A 16,657-nucleotide genomic window follows, 5' to 3' on the forward strand; every position below is an offset into this window, starting at 1 on the left:
CAAAATAATTTGACAGGATTAACATACAGTATACTCACATACACTATTACTATGACATAGTTAAGAAGCAGTACTATGTTTTCTTATCACAGACCAGCAACTTTGTTCACCGTATCCTATGAGGACTATTCATGTGTCTGTCAAGGCTTGTCAAGACTACAATAAAGAATAGCGTTCTTCTTTTTAATTGGGTAAAATCAGCTGCTGAACCTAAAATTCATTTCACAACTGCACATTTTTTCGACCACTGTTTCATAATGAGTACTACAAAGTGACATAACAGCCCCCTCAGCTCGCCATATTTAATTACACCCTCTGGTGATCTGAGATATAGCTTGTTGTAGTTTTCGTTATTTCTTCATTCCTGTATCTTTGTTATCTGCGTCTACAGGAAGAGATCAGAAGGGTTAAAGCCACCTAACATCGAGCAGTATTCATCTACCTCATTCATATTTAATTGTCAGCTGACAAAAATCAACATGGATGTCTTCAGCTAATTAGAAAATCTACTAATCGACTAATTCTTCCTTTCCATGTATCACAGACATTCATCCAACAACCATGCTGTTATATTTTGCCTAGAGATGCTACATACATTTTTCTGCTCCGCAGGGACATAATTTTTCGACCCTGTTACACAACAGGAACTGTTTACAGCGGCACACACACAAGTGGCACACAGTAAGTTCTTTATCTGATGCAGTTGTGCCTCAAATAAAGCTTGTGCCGTGTGGTCATATGGTTCATATTTCTGTCCTACGTCTACACTACTGACGAGTTCGTATATAATTATTATCGTGCTGTCTCTGTCTTTGTGCCATTACATACGTCTCCACACTGTAGAAGGAACTCAACACTATTTCGTATCCTCATATTTCTGGAATGGTTAAAGCAACAGCAACAGAGAGACGGTGGAAAAATAAGAGAAGTAAAGACACAGTCTCAGTGAAGATATTCACTCAAGCTGCTCCCTGTCAGAACTGACAGCTAGAAGGCATATGGCTGTCATTCATAATGCACAAAGAGAGAATGAGGAGTGACTGCATGTCTGAATGCATGCGTGTGTGCCTTCACCAGGCCAAACTGTGCGTCCATCAACAGGCCATGGTTCATGAGCTCAGCAAAATTATCCAACCACAGATAATCTAAAGGTAGTTTACTACACACACATGGACACACACAAGCGTGTCTTTTTTCTTTGACATAATGCATTATTATTTCTTATTTAAAGACTTGTACGGTGCATTAATGACTCTGTAATTAATATTTTCTGTTCTACTTTATTCATACAATTGTTCAAAGTTCAAAGTGGGCAAAATGATGAGTGTGCATACATGGGATGGAAAGTGAAAAAATGAGGCGTATGATGATACACAGGCAAACTATTCTATAGTTAGTTCAGAGTTGTTTTAAACCTCTCATGGCATGGCATGACATGGCATGGCGTGACATGTTTCTGTGATGTAACCAAGAGAAAAAGACATATCTGACACCATATGGAGCTGAATAATAAACATGAATCTGGCAAGCAGGCTTTGGAAACCTGCCTGTTAGGTCTCTCTTATTCATTCAAAAATATGATACATATATAAATTAATGATGAACTATATGGATACAGAGCTACGTAATAAATGCATGAATAGAAATAATGAAAGCTTCTATCTGATGAGGTTTAATATAGTATCATATTGAGAGATCCCTGTTTATACCCATCAACACTGCTTACAACACACAGGACACAAGTAATAACTGTGTGTGTGTGTGTGTGTGTGTGTGTGCACACGTGCGTCTGTCTGTCTGTGCCTCAAAAAAGCAAGAATTTTCTAGTTAGAGCTGCTCGGTTCAGGCTGATGATTAAAGCTCCAATACTGCAGATAGGCCTCATTACACTAACAGACTAATGGAGTTAAATAATGATCGGCTGTCTGGATTAAGGTTAGGTTATTGGTTCAGGTATAGATTACAGCTGAGAATAAGGCAGAAAAATGGCTACAGATTGAGAATTAAGACCTGTGCAGTTGATCAGACTGTGTAATACTGTATTTATTTTAGCTTTTCACTTTAAAATGCCTTGTGAATAGTTTGCTGAAAGGTCCAGTATTTAGGATGTAGGGGGATCCATATGCATAAATTGGAAGATAATATTCATAATTATGTTTTTATTGGTGTATATCTGATAATAAGAACTGCTGTGGTTTCATTATCTAGAATGAGCCCTTTTTTTATCTGCAGAGGGACCAGGTCCTCTCCTTTCACATTTTCAGCAGCCACCATAGAGAAGGGTGAAATAAGGGGTTATTTTGTTGCTTGCAATCTGCAACCTTAGTGCTTGATGCCACTAAATCTTACATGCTGGACCTTTAAAATCTCAGAAAACTAGAGATCATCTTGCAATGGGATCACAATGGCCATGAAGCCCATCAACATGTTGACATTCCAACCCATGATAGCTCAGTAGTCGTTACGACATTGTGGGTTGGAACACACCCATCTTCGAACCTTTAGGTCAGTCAGTCTTGAGCTGAAGTGAGTCTTAGCAAGAGTCAGTTCTGAATAGGTCTTAGTAGCAGGTTGTTGCTTTGCAGCTCAATGATCTTATGTTTGTGTTTGTCACACACATCAGCTGGTTCCACATTCAACAGAGTAGCAAGTATGTTCAGTTCCTTTTGTTTACTTTCATGTCTTAAAACCTCTTTCAAAATGCCTGAAGGACTTCTGCATGCTCACCAGCCACCACACTTTGGAACAATTTTACTAACAGTTCTGCAGCTACAACAAAGCACTCCTTCACAAATTCTCCGTCTGAATGTGGTTTCAGCTTCTTAGCTACTCTACCAAAGAGCGTTAACTTTATCCAAGAACATCTGTCCTTGCAGCTCGTCCAGTTTAGCATGTTTTGAGCTTTAATGGCTCTTGAGATTGGCTTTTTTCATCACTAAGAGTGCATCCTCACAAACTAACTCAGGCACACAGGCTTGTCCTTCACATCAACAAAAAAAATGATTGTTTGTTCATTTTTCTTAGAAAGCGCAACACTCTGCATCTACTCATGTTTGTGGACAGGCACCACGATGCACTGACCTGATATCAACTGTTCCGTGTGTGGTGCATTCAGGGATCGCTCAGAAGATTAGTCTAACATTTCATTTTAATGTCTTTATTGCTGAAAAAAGTAATTGCTTTTTAGAATTGTGAATTGCCTCGGACCGGATCAAGTAGTCTTGTGGGCCAGGAAGCCAGAAGTTCTCTGCCCCTGACCTAAAAGCACATGAAGTATGATGCAGAGCAGACAAAATGAAGTTTGGTTTCCTCTGACTACTGCGCTTTCACCCACTGTTACAGAGTGGCCTTGTTAGAGGAGAGACAGCTGCCAAGTGTGAAGCCTATAGTGACAGTGCGTTCTTGTCTTTTGAAAGCCTGTCCAGTGTTTATCTGGAGACAAGTAAGTGAGACAGACAGAGGGAGAGGGAAAAAGAGAGGAAGAGAAAAAAGATTGAGAGGCTAGCCACAGCAGCTCTGTAGCAGTCAAGGCCTCACAACACATTCCAGCTGACCAGAAGAGAGTCTGACTGTCACAGTCAGCAAACAGCGCTGATTCATTATCCTGCTTTGTAGCTGGTGGAACATATGCCTGCTTTGCTGATGATTCACCATGTTAAAGAGTGCACAACCACTCCCATTCTTTCAGTAGAATAATCGACAAAGCTGCTTTCTGATTTGTCTTTGGGACAACAACAACTCCAGGTTTAAACTACAGTAAATGAAGGTGTATGAAAAAACTCCTACGAACTGTTGCATTACCTCTGCCAAGGAGGTTATGTTTTTAGTTTGGTTTGTTTGTTTGTTGGTTCGTTTGTTAGCATGGAACTTGGTGGAAGGGTGTAGCATGGGCCAGGGAAGAACCCACTAAATGTTATATTATTATTATATAATTGACGGGGTGAATACACAATTATTTTTCACTTCATGTTACCACTGCAAGATAGAGCATTTGGCCCTGGCACAATACTGTAAATGCCATACATCTTAAAATCCAGTATATGGTAGTTCAACAGTGACAAAATACAGCCAATTGTAGAAATACAAAGACTTCGTATCACAATGCACATTCACAGGTAGCAGTAATCCTCCAGTGTTGTTTGAATGCAGTCAAGATGGAGCACTTGGGGACAGTGGTTTCATGAAAGAACTGGTACAATTTTAACTAAGAGTGTCCACAAGACCAGAGTCCACAACGTCTAATCTTCAAATATCTCGTAATATCCGAAGTCCGAAACCCAACGATATTCCTTTTGCAATGATAAAAAACAGGCAGAAATGGCAGAAAATGCTGTGCATTGATTATCACACTAATCGCTCAATGTTTTTCTGTCTACCAAATAATCAATTACGTTTACTACCTCATTCAGCTCTACGCAAGAGTATACAAGTTTCTGGTGCCAGTGTTAATTAGTAGGGCACTGTGGGACAGGAAGTGTGTGGAAACAGAGTTAAAAGTTTACTGTAACTGTACCTAAATTTGAGCCAAAACTGCCAAATAATTCAAAGAGCTGATCACTACCATGACAAATAATAACATTTGCTGATGCCAGAACATGGTTGTTTGGCTAAGCTTATAATATTTGACAAAATGTCAATTTAACATTTCTAAATTATTCATAAGGCAGTTATAAACTAAACATGCAAGCCACCAAATACAGTCAGCAGGAAATCAGAAGTGGACAGTTTGATGCTGAATACATTTCAGGATGGATCAACCCTGCAGGCAGCCAGTCCTGCACAAAGATAAGATAAGATAAGATAAAACTTTATTAATCGCACACCGTTTAATCAGCCAAGCATTGGTGCAGTAAGCCATCATTCAACTTTTTGCACAACACAGGTTTGGAGCATACTGTGGCACTGAAATTAGGCATGTTATCATCTAAACATATACAAAAATATTGTATGTGTGTAATGCATTGATGAAAATGCAAACAAATATAATGCATATAATTACAGTTTTATAACATCATCTATCAGAGTGACAAATTCTAATTAATTGAAGCAAAACCACTGTGTATGAAAAAGTGGGTTGACAGTTTTATGAACCCATAAGTGTTCTGTATTTATGATGTATGACACGCTGAAGCACACAGAGCAATAGATCACGTGTCAGGTGATGGTGAAAGTGCTGCTCACTTACAGGCTATGTGATGATAAATTAGATGGCTGAGTCACGAGAGGGGAGGTGAGGAGAGGAGAGGAGAGGAGAGGAGAGGAGAGGAGAGGAGAGGAGATGAGGTGGGGGAGAGGGGAGAAGAGGACTAATAATAACCAAACTTCATAACAGTTGCTCACAATCAGTGTCAAAATTACAAGCAAGTTTCACCTGAGTGGGCACTTTTGGCTGAATGGATAGCACTTCCCCTTCACCACAAATCCAATATCAGGTTTCTCTCTGTGGCTCTAATGCACAACAATGGGCAGGGGCTTAGTGGAACGTGATCTGGGATCTGTGGTTGAGGACCTTGTCAAACCTCAGGCCACTTTCACATTTAGCACAACAGCAGGGGATGAGGTGTTGCTCGGTTCTATGCAGGGAGATAAGCTCTGCAATGAGGCTGGAACTGGCAAGCGTGCCTCAGTGTGTGTGTGTGTGTGTGTGTGTGCGTGCGTGAGGGGCTATGAGAGGCATTTATGAGAGAGGTTATAAACTGCTGCTGCAAGGAGGGTTTGACCACTGCCTGCTTTGTCTGTCCAGCTAGTGTGTTGCCTCTTTCGAAATGCATGCTCTGATGCTGCTGGGTATATAAATAAAAATTAGGTAGTGGACAGAAGTTGCATGCGTGTCCAACATATCCATGTGTGAGGGAGTGTGTGCAATTGTGTTAATGATTGGCTGCTGCATGCTGAGTCAGCAGGCTTGGCCCCAACACAACCCCTCAGCCCCACTTCTCTTGTCCATTCCTTCCTTCCTCTGGCTCTCTCTTCCTTCTCTGTTTATTTATCCTCTCTGACAGGAAGTTGCAAAAGCATGCTTTTGACTGACAAAATGTATGCAAACACAAAAGATAAGTATCTGAAACCTCACACACTCATTTATATGAACACACACGCGCACATTAATGCAATGCACAATGCATAAACCACACAAGCATTTGAATCACACATGCACAGAATAACATAAAGCTTTGACAGACGCGTTTGAGGGGTTTAGTTAAAAAAACAATGAGGAAGCAGTACAACCACTTTCACACTTGCCTGTGTCACATAACATTTTGAAGATAACTATTCTCCTCCTCAGACGACAGTTCGTTGCAGCAGAGTGAAGCATTTCAACGCTTCTCAATCAGTTTCCCTCAGATAAATGTTCAGCTTTTCAACACTTAAAGGACACATGCACTTTTGTTTAAGTCTTAAAATGCCAATGTCAGCAGTGCTAATGGATGAGTCACGAGATTATGATGCACCATAGCGTCTTTATGTAACAGTAGAGCTCAAGTGGCTTATCGACAAGTTGTGTTTAATTTAACCTGAATACAGCAGGTGCTGCTCCAACTCGTACAGTGAAGCATCAAACCAAAAGTGAAACATGACGAAAACTACTCCACCATGCAGTACTGTGCAGAGCAACCATCCCCACCCCCAACACACGGGACACGCATACTATCATGCACACTCATGGTCCAAAATCAACACCTACCAAGTGCCAAATGGGGGTACATTTTCACTTTGGTGATTAACATCTCGTTCACAAGTGAAAATCCAATAAAAGTAATATATAAAAACATTTAGCGCCTTAGAAATGATGACTACTGTACATATTTTAAGTACCAGCCACAGAGCACAAAAATTAAGGATGGGTTTATTCTAATCATGATAGTAGCTACTTGTGCCTGATTTACTAATGCAAACCGCTTATTTAATCACACTATTTACCCCTCAGTGAAACAATATTTTAATATAGGCGCAAACATAAAAAATACTTTTAAGTACAGCTGGTTTGCACCCGCCTCAGGCATGAGTATTCGTATTGCAAAACTGTGGAATAAATTTAAAAAGTCAGACTACACCACCTACAAAACATGAAGTGATGATACACCTGTCAAACAAACAATTCATAATTGTTATAACACTGTTTACAGTTTTCTCCACTATGTCTCAAACTGCATAATTGAGAATAAACTGCAAAGATTTCATGTTTAGGAAAGATGCAATCAATTAATTGTGAATGTTGCAATGACTAGAGAAAGTGGCTGACTTATTACATATAAAAAGCATATTAAAAATGATATAAAAAATTATAGCATCTTTATAGGAGTGTACACACACTCACACAAACAGGGATGTCGTTCATCATGATGTTTCACTGAGGACATTGTCTGACCTTAGTCCATCCAGTCTTATGTCTAGCTGTATACTGTGAATATAAATCTCATAAATGTGCAGAAGACTGAATATATCTTTAAGAAAGTCCAGAGTGGACCCTTTTGACAGTGAGTGGGTTCTACCAGAAGGTATGAGTCTCACACTTGTTTAGGTAACACATTGTAACAAGGTCTGCTTGCTGTTATCGTGGTACTACTGGCTGAATACAGCAACCTAAACATACAACAGAGTCAAAATAAAAATCATTCAGACTGCCTCTATATCTTGAATCTGACTGTTCAGTGGAAAATGCAGACCAGAGAAAATTGAGATTTTAAGTGGGTCAACTTTCATTCTTCAAACATGACTGGGAGTACTGTAAGTAACAAAACAGGAAACTAATTATTTTTATCCATCAGCCCTTGTGGCAGATGTGTCCTAAAATTCAATATCAACTTCTGCAAGTAGAACTTGATTTTAGACAATAAATTAGGGCTGCAAATTAATCTTCAGATTCAGATTTTTGGATTAATTTGTGTTAAGTCTACAAAACATCTGAAAAGAGAGAGTCATCACAGTGGAGCACACAGTAATGTCATTAAATGTGTTTTTTTTTGTGTGTGTGTGAGCAATAGTTTTAATCCCAAAATATTAAATGTATGTGCTTTCATGTAAGATCAAGAAATAAGGCAAAGTATTAGTAGTAGCAGTGGGCATTTATCTGGCATCTTTGCTTGAAATTCTTTTCTTAAATTAATGAATTATCAAAATAGATGCAGATTAATTTACTAATACTAACAACTAATCATCTAATCATTGCATCTCGACAAGAAATAGGTCATGCGAGCAAGTTCATTAAGAATGAAGAATACCGGGCTTTTACATACAAACACATGTCCATCTCTTTAACTGACAGTTACATAGATGCATATGTAATTTCTTTAGGTCCATAAATTGAGTTTAATTATAATATATCAAAAGAACCAACATTCATTCCTCTCATGTCAGATCACAGACTTCACTAGATCATGTATCAAGTAGGATATGATTACACTAGGGGGGGGAAACCTCTGGCCTCATGGTGGTATACACCACACAAGACTGTTTGATCTGACCGACAAGGCAATTCATAAATACAAAAAAAGCAATTACTTTCTTTCAGCAATAAAGAAAATAACATAGAATAGTAAACGGACATGTTCTTCTGAGTGATCCCTGAATGCAACACACATGGAGAGGCTGATTATCATCATTATGTTAACGCATCATGATGCCTACCAACAAAACAACAGTAGATATAGAGTGCTTTCCAAGAAAAATGGACAAACGATTAGTTTGTTGTTTAAGTAAAAGACAAACCAGTGTGCCTAAGTTACTTTGTGGGAATGTGCTCACAGTGACAAAAAAGGCCAAGCTCGAGAGTCACTACAGCTTGAAAGATGCTAAACTGGATGAGCTGCATGTTGGAGTTACAGTGCCCAACAACCTTCTTTCACAGGACCACATTCTGACAAAGACAATGTTACGCAGCAAGTTTTGTTGTGACTGAGCTAATAGCTTAGAAGCTGAAACCTGATTCAGAAGCAGAATATTTGAAGTGCCTTGTTGCCTCTGTGGAGCAAAATTTCCATTAGTCCATCCAGTCTTATGTCTAGCTGTATACTGTGAATATAAATCTCATAAATGTGCAGAAGACTTAATATCTCTTTAAGAAAGTCCAGAGTGGACCCTTTGGACAGTGAGTGGGTTCTACCAGAAGGTATGAGTCTCACACTTGTTTAGGTAACACATTGTAACAAGGTCTGCTTGCTGTTATCGTGGTACTCCTGGCTGAATACAGCAACCTAAACATACAACAGAGTCAAAATAAAAATCATTCAGACTGCTTTCATATCTTGAATCTGACTGTTCAGTGGAAAATGCAGACCAGAGAAAATTGAGATTTTAAGTGGGTCAACTTTCATTCTTCAAACATGACTGGGAGTACTGTAAGTAACAAAACAGGAAACTAATTATTTTTATCCATCAGCCCTTGTGGCAGATGTGTCCTAAAATTCAATTTCACAAGGCAATTCATAAATACAAAAAAGCAATTACTTTCTTTCAGCAATAAAGAAAATAACATAGAATAGTAGACGGACATGTTCTTCTGAGTGATCCCTGAATGCAACACACACGGAAAGGATGATTATCATCATTATGTTAACGCATCATGATACCTACCAACAAAACAACAGTAGATATGGAGTGCTTTCCAAGAGAAATGGACAAACAATTAGTTTGTTGTTTAAGTAAAAGACAAACCAGTGTGCCTTAGTTACTTTGTGGGAATGCGCTCACAGTGACAAAAAAGGCCAAGTCATTACAGCTTGAAAGATGCTAAACTGGATGAGCTGCATGTTGGCGTTACAGTGCCCAACAGCCATCTTTCTGACAAAGACAATGTTACGCAGCAAGTTTTGTTGTGACTGAGCTAATAGCTTAGAAGCTGAAACCTCATTCATAGGCAGAATTGGTGAAGGAGTGCCTTGTTGCCTCTGTGGAGCTGCTAGCAACGAACAAAGTAAAACAGTTCCAAAGTGTCAGTTTGTCTGGAATAATTCATAGAGATGAGGGAAAACCTGTCGTAGAAACTCAGTCATAGCAAGTGTCTGTGTGATTTGACCTTCATGGTGGACATTAACCAAGAACCTCTCAGAGCTGAACCTCAAGCTCCAACCAGCTTCTCCTGTCTCTGCTTTCAAATGTGAAATCGTCTGAAGTGAAATTAACGCTGTGTCAAGTGCAACTGGAAAGAGGTAATGCTGCATTTTCCTAGTCTGCAAGAGCAAATGTCTGCTATGACATTTGAATATGCTGCTGACTCCTTGAGGCACTTGGAGAGAGGTTTCAACACATGAAAAGTAAAAACAAAAGGAACTGAAGATATTTATTTATGTGGAACGAGCCTGACGAGCTACAACATGAAATCACTGAGCTGCAAAGCAATGACCTGCTACTGTGAGCAGCTCTTTTCAAACTGCCCCCCCCCCCCAGGTGTGTCACTCCTATGAAACATTTCCCTCGAAGAATGGTATCAAAATTGAAATAGCCCTTGACAGGAAAAAGGCTCCCCACACATGGACTACACAGTGCTTTATACACTGATGTCTAAGCTAACATTTAATGTGCATGGGGTTTCATCAGCTCTGGACCAAATTAAATATGTTTACTCATACTGTATGACAGCTCAGCCACTTTAGTCCACATCAGAGCCCATAGTAATTGAGTACTTTAACACTGTGAAAACCACACATTCAATCATTACTGACAAGATATTAAATGTGCTGTGGTTTACTTAACGCACAGCATTACACACAAGAAAACATCCTGTTTTATTCAAGTTTGTGCAATTCGCTTTGCTCAAACAAGACCTCAGATAATGTAGCTCTACTCTTATGACAACCAACCTCGGCTTTGGTGATGCATAACAGCAATATTCGTATTGTATTAGTTCAGCACGGCTGACCTAGCACTGAACCCATCCTCTTCATCCCTAATGTAAGCACTGTAAAGGTGGTATTACACATGCACTAAATAACCAAGGGCACACTGACACATATTCTCACGTTACTCGACATCTAAAATCTCACCTCATCATTCACAGCCCTTATAGTATCCAGACACATCGGCTGTGTGTCTATATTTGATAATCACACAAACCAATTACTAAACAGGGTTTGGATAATTAATCTTAGCTCTTAGCGCCTGTCGGGTGGCGGTTTCTTCTGTTCATCATTCCGCTACGCACACGGGCTCATCAGCGGCAGCAGCGCGTCCTCGTTAGCCGCCTAGCTAAGTTAAATCATACGCACACAATAGTGAATGGGCCAGCATTTGGCAGCGCCTTCCAAGCTAGCTAGCTCGTTGAATTAATTAAGATAAAACGTGATGTAGCACACATACACACGCGAATTGAACTCGAGGTGCGGCGTTTCTGTAGCCCTTCCAGCGCCAAGCCCAGCCAGCTCGTGCGATTATTGTGGCGTTATGCTGTAATGTGCGTACGGTCTCATCTCTGTCCGTTACTCGCCTTATATAACGTCTCTGAGCAGGTTCCAGACGAATCGGCAAATCTCACACGAAGCCAAGTTATTCCAGCGGAGAGAAAAGGATGAATAAGAATGTCTAGCTGTATACTGTGAATATAAATCTCATAAATGTGCAGAAGACTTAATATCTCTTTAAGAAAGTCCAGAGTGGACCCTTTGGACAGTGAGTGGGTTCTACCAGAAGGTATGAGTCTCACACTTGTTTAGGTAACACATTGTAACAAGGTCTGCTTGCTGTTATCGTGGTACTCCTGGCTGAATACAGCAACCTAAACATACAACAGAGTCAAAATAAAAATCATTCAGACTGCTTTCATATCTTGAATCTGACTGTTCAGTGGAAAATGCAGACCAGAGAAAATTGAGATTTTAAGTGGGTCAACTTTCATTCTTCAAACATGACTGGGAGTACTGTAAGTAACAAAACAGGAAACTAATTATTTTTATCCATCAGCCCTTGTGGCAGATGTGTCCTAAAATTCAATTTCACAAGGCAATTCATAAATACAAAAAAGCAATTACTTTCTTTCAGCAATAAAGAAAATAACATAGAATAGTAGACGGACATGTTCTTCTGAGTGATCCCTGAATGCAACACACACGGAAAGGATGATTATCATCATTATGTTAACGCATCATGATACCTACCAACAAAACAACAGTAGATATGGAGTGCTTTCCAAGAGAAATGGACAAACAATTAGTTTGTTGTTTAAGTAAAAGACAAACCAGTGTGCCTTAGTTACTTTGTGGGAATGCGCTCACAGTGAAAAAAAAGGCCAAGTCATTACAGCTTGAAAGATGCTAAACTGGATGAGCTGCATGTTGGCGTTACAGTGCCCAACAGCCATCTTTCTGACAAAGACAATGTTACGCAGCAAGTTTTGTTGTGACTGAGCTAATAGCTTAGAAGCTGAAACCTCATTCATAGGCAGAATTGGTGAAGGAGTGCCTTGTTGCCTCTGTGGAGCTGCTAGCAACGAACAAAGTAAAACAGTTCCAAAGTGTCAGTTTGTCTGGAATAATTCATAGAGATGAGGGAAAACCTGTCGTAGAAACTCAGTCATAGCAAGTGTCTGTGTGATTTGACCTTCATGGTGGACATTAACCAAGAACCTCTCAGAGCTGAACCTCAAGCTCCAACCAGCTTCTCCTGTCTCTGCTTTCAAATGTGAAATCGTCTGAAGTGAAATTAACGCTGTGTCAAGTGCAACTGGAAAGAGGTAATGCTGCATTTTCCTAGTCTGCAAGAGCAAATGTCTGCTATGACATTTGAATATGCTGCTGACTCCTTGAGGCACTTGGAGAGAGGTTTCAACACATGAAAAGTAAAAACAAAAGGAACTGAAGATATTTATTTATGTGGAACGAGCCTGACGAGCTACAACATGAAATCACTGAGCTGCAAAGCAATGACCTGCTACTGTGAGCAGCTCTTTTCAAACTGCCCCCCCCCCCAGGTGTGTCACTCCTATGAAACATTTCCCTCGAAGAATGGTATCAAAATTGAAATAGCCCTTGACAGGAAAAAGGCTCCCCACACATGGACTACACAGTGCTTTATACACTGATGTCTAAGCTAACATTTAATGTGCATGGGGTTTCATCAGCTCTGGACCAAATTAAATATGTTTACTCATACTGTATGACAGCTCAGCCACTTTAGTCCACATCAGAGCCCATAGTAATTGAGTACTTTAACACTGTGAAAACCACACATTCAATCATTACTGACAAGATATTAAATGTGCTGTGGTTTACTTAACGCACAGCATTACACACAAGAAAACATCCTGTTTTATTCAAGTTTGTGCAATTCGCTTTGCTCAAACAAGACCTCAGATAATGTAGCTCTACTCTTATGACAACCAACCTCGGCTTTGGTGATGCATAACAGCAATATTCGTATTGTATTAGTTCAGCACGGCTGACCTAACACTGAACCCATCCTCTTCATCCCTAATGTAAGCACTGTAAAGGTGGTATTACACATGCACTAAATAACCAAGGGCACACTGACACATATTCTCACGTTACTCGACATCTAAAATCTCACCTCATCATTCACAGCCCTTATAGTATCCAGGCCTTAAATGGAGTCCATCCCATAGATTTCCATAGGAGTCAGTGAGTCACATGCTGACACACATATACATAATGTAGAGAGGGAAAAACAGGCCTCATTCTTTGCATTCTTGGGCCACATCTGGCTTCACACATGGGGCCCTGAAGTACATGGCTGTAGCATCATCATCATAGCATCAACCGCATGTAGACACTCCACCCCCTACCCACAATCATGGCAGAATAATGAGCCCTGAGCCACATCCAGGCAATCTGTGGAGAAGGGCCTCTCCGTGGCAACACCGACTGGGTGGAGATACTCAGGATTTGACTGACTGAAGGGAATATAGGAGACCTGGACATAGGGCCAGCCTGTCAAGGCACAGCTTGAGTGTCTGGCCTCTGAGTGACATTTTGTGGTAAGAAACATGAAGCTGCTTTTAGAGACACTGCAGTGTTGTAAGTGCACATCCTCAGGTAACAACGGGATGTTATTATTTTCTACTCCATGGCAGCAGCATGCATCTGTTGGTCTCCTTTCCGAAACTAAAGCCATTAATATAATGTAGATACAATAACAATATCATCATATATACAGTGGAACGGATTTTGTAATACCATTTAAAGCAAGGTAACCATTGCTTTATGTAATATCTCTGGGTGCATTAGCCCATTGTGGGCAATGCTGCAAACCAATGGGCATGACTGATTGATGGCACTTCGATTTTTATATTATTTTTGAATCGGTGTGAAGAATCGTCAGGTATTCGATTTACTGGAATTGCCAGAAACAGGCATTTTGTTTTCGTTATCGCATTAATTCAGTTTAATTGATTTTCCAGATAATGCATTATAGGTATAACTACAGATAGATAGATGTTGCAATATAAAATTACATGTAGATTTATCCACAGTGATCAGGCCATACTTTGGTTTATGTGTGTGAGAGAGAAAGAGAAGGGGGGAAAGAGGAATAATTGCAATTAATGATCTTCCTGCCATGTCCCAAGAAGTATCTAAAAGCACGAATAGAAATCTAAAAGCTTCAGGATTATATTGACTCGTACAAATGGATAAAATGGAATAGTAATGTTTGGATTGTATTCAGCCATCATATTTCATGTAAAAAAAAGAAAAAAAGAAAAAAAGACAGAAAATAGATTCTATTGTGTACTGTGTGTTTCAGACTTATCCAATATATTAACTGGTGGTCACAAAAACATTTGCAATCTGCTACCAGATTACCGGGGAGGAATATGATGCAAGGTATGAATGCAGCTCTCTGGTTTTAGTTTGTCTGGGGTGTTCATATAGCACTTCTAACTGTGAGATAAACTTCATTAGAATGTAGAGCTAAGAAATATCCATTCTTGTCTGTAAGTGAGAACTGAACTAAAAATCTACCAAAAACTGCTCACCAAAATGTGAATCTTTTAACACAATTTCATAAATCCTAACACCTGTTCAGCTCTAGTGTTTGTCCAGCACAAGTATAGATAAGGGTGTTTGCTGTCTGTATCTTAAACCTACAACTGCAACATCTAATATTTGTTAACATGTATTACACTCACCCACTGCCTCATATTCAGTCAGGTTGTTTGCACGCCCCGGGCACAGGAACAGCTCCTGATGGATGGGGGGGGGGGGGGCAGAGGCCACACTTCTACAGTGCTGGGGCTCTAATTAGAGGAATAAGCCACTAAACCTATTAAGGGTGTAGATAAAATAACCTTAGGGAGCTGGGGGGTCGGTATGTTTTGTGATTGTGTGTCACTCACCTTAAACAGACTTTCTGTCAGTCCCCGCCTGACCTGCGTCCACAAAAAGGCGCAAAAGAAGAACAGGACGACTTCGGTCAAGGTAATGTATGCGTTATCCAGGAGAGTCCGTTTGGAGAGCTCCAGACCGCAACTACCACAGTCTCTCCATGCGCCCAGCATAACGGTGGAGGCTCTGGAGATGAGTTCCAAGTATCCCGGCATGGGCTCCACTTCCACCGACCCGGCGTCCCCGGTGTGACTGCTCATTGTGGTGCAGCGTAGAGTGGACCAAAGGGTGGAAACCAGAAAAAAAAATACTCCAATTGACGGACAGCGGGGAATGCAGAGGAACAGTACAGTCCAGACAGTGTCACTAATCCGTCAACCAGCTTGCTAGCTCACCTCAAACCGCTAAAACAAGCTTATGTAGCCAGCTTAACCTCCTCAGTAGCCTAATTCTTTGTTTTCCAAGTTAAGACATGGGCCCTTTCTTCGCGTTAAGGATAGTTTTATGAATGATAGCAGGGCCCACCAGCTCTGACCAGACACATCGGCTGTGTGTCTATATTTGATAATCACACAAACCAATTACTAAACAGGGTTTGGATAATTAATCTTAGCTCTTAGCGCCTGTCGGGTGGCGGTTTCTTCTGTTCATCATTCCGCTACGCACACGGGCTCATCAGCGGCAGCAGCGCGTCCTCGTTAGCCGCCTAGCTAAGTTAAATCATACGCACACAATAGTGAATGGGCCAGCATTTGGCAGCGCCTTCCAAGCTAGCTAGCTCGTTGAATTAATTAAGATAAAACGTGATGTAGCACACATACACACGCGAATTGAACTCGAGGTGCGGCGTTTCTGTAGCCCTTCCAGCGCCAAGCCCAGCCAGCTCGTGCGATTATTGTGGCGTTATGCTGTAATGTGCGTACGGTCTCATCTCTGTCCGTTACTCGCCTTATATAACGTCTCTGAGCAGGTTCCAGACGAACCGGCAAATCTCACACGAAGCCAAGTTATTCCAGCGGAGAGAAAAGGATGAATAAGAAGAATATCGTCCTGTTAAGAGACCGTCGTCTCTCCGTCTTCTCCGCCGCCAGGGCTGCCGCAGCTGTGTGCTAGTCAACGTGTTCAAAGCTGCGTTCTGACAAGTCGCGTTCTGCTTTCAATGGGAATCAACTGGTACGTTAAAAAGAGGACAGCGTACGTTTATACGAAAAGGAGAAAAAAAAGGCGAGGGGGCGTGACGTAATTAGGGCCGCTATCTTTTCTTTTTGAACCCTCTGCTTGAACCGCTGAGAGTTAAAAAGGATGACTTAAAGAGACAGTGCGGACAAGTTCAACACACAAGCCATTTACATCATGCAAACGTGTCAGAAAGCCCCAAGAAGCAC

At 40.6% G+C, this 16,657-nt stretch overlaps 1 protein-coding gene across 2 annotated transcripts in view; it reads right to left on the reverse strand.

Annotated features, from left to right (window-relative positions):
* cers1 (ceramide synthase 1) overlaps positions 1-16,426 on the reverse strand; it is a 32,229-nt gene extending 15,803 nt beyond the window's left edge. The window contains exons 1-2 of one of the 2 annotated variants that reach the window (XM_041934876.1): positions 16,094-16,426; positions 15,284-15,524 (exon numbers count right to left, since the gene is read on the reverse strand). In XM_041934876.1, coding sequence (XP_041790810.1) covers positions 15,284-15,487 — 204 coding nt within the window. In that variant the 5' untranslated portion in view covers positions 15,488-15,524; positions 16,094-16,426. Of the gene's footprint in view, positions 1-15,283 lie in introns of both variants that reach the window. The other variant, XM_041934875.1, reaches the window with a different exon arrangement.
* Positions 16,427-16,657: the final 231 nt, after the last annotated feature.

Source organism: Chelmon rostratus, chromosome 4 (genome assembly GCF_017976325.1).
Source record: "Chelmon rostratus isolate fCheRos1 chromosome 4, fCheRos1.pri, whole genome shotgun sequence".
NCBI lineage: Eukaryota > Metazoa > Chordata > Actinopteri > Chaetodontiformes > Chaetodontidae > Chelmon > Chelmon rostratus.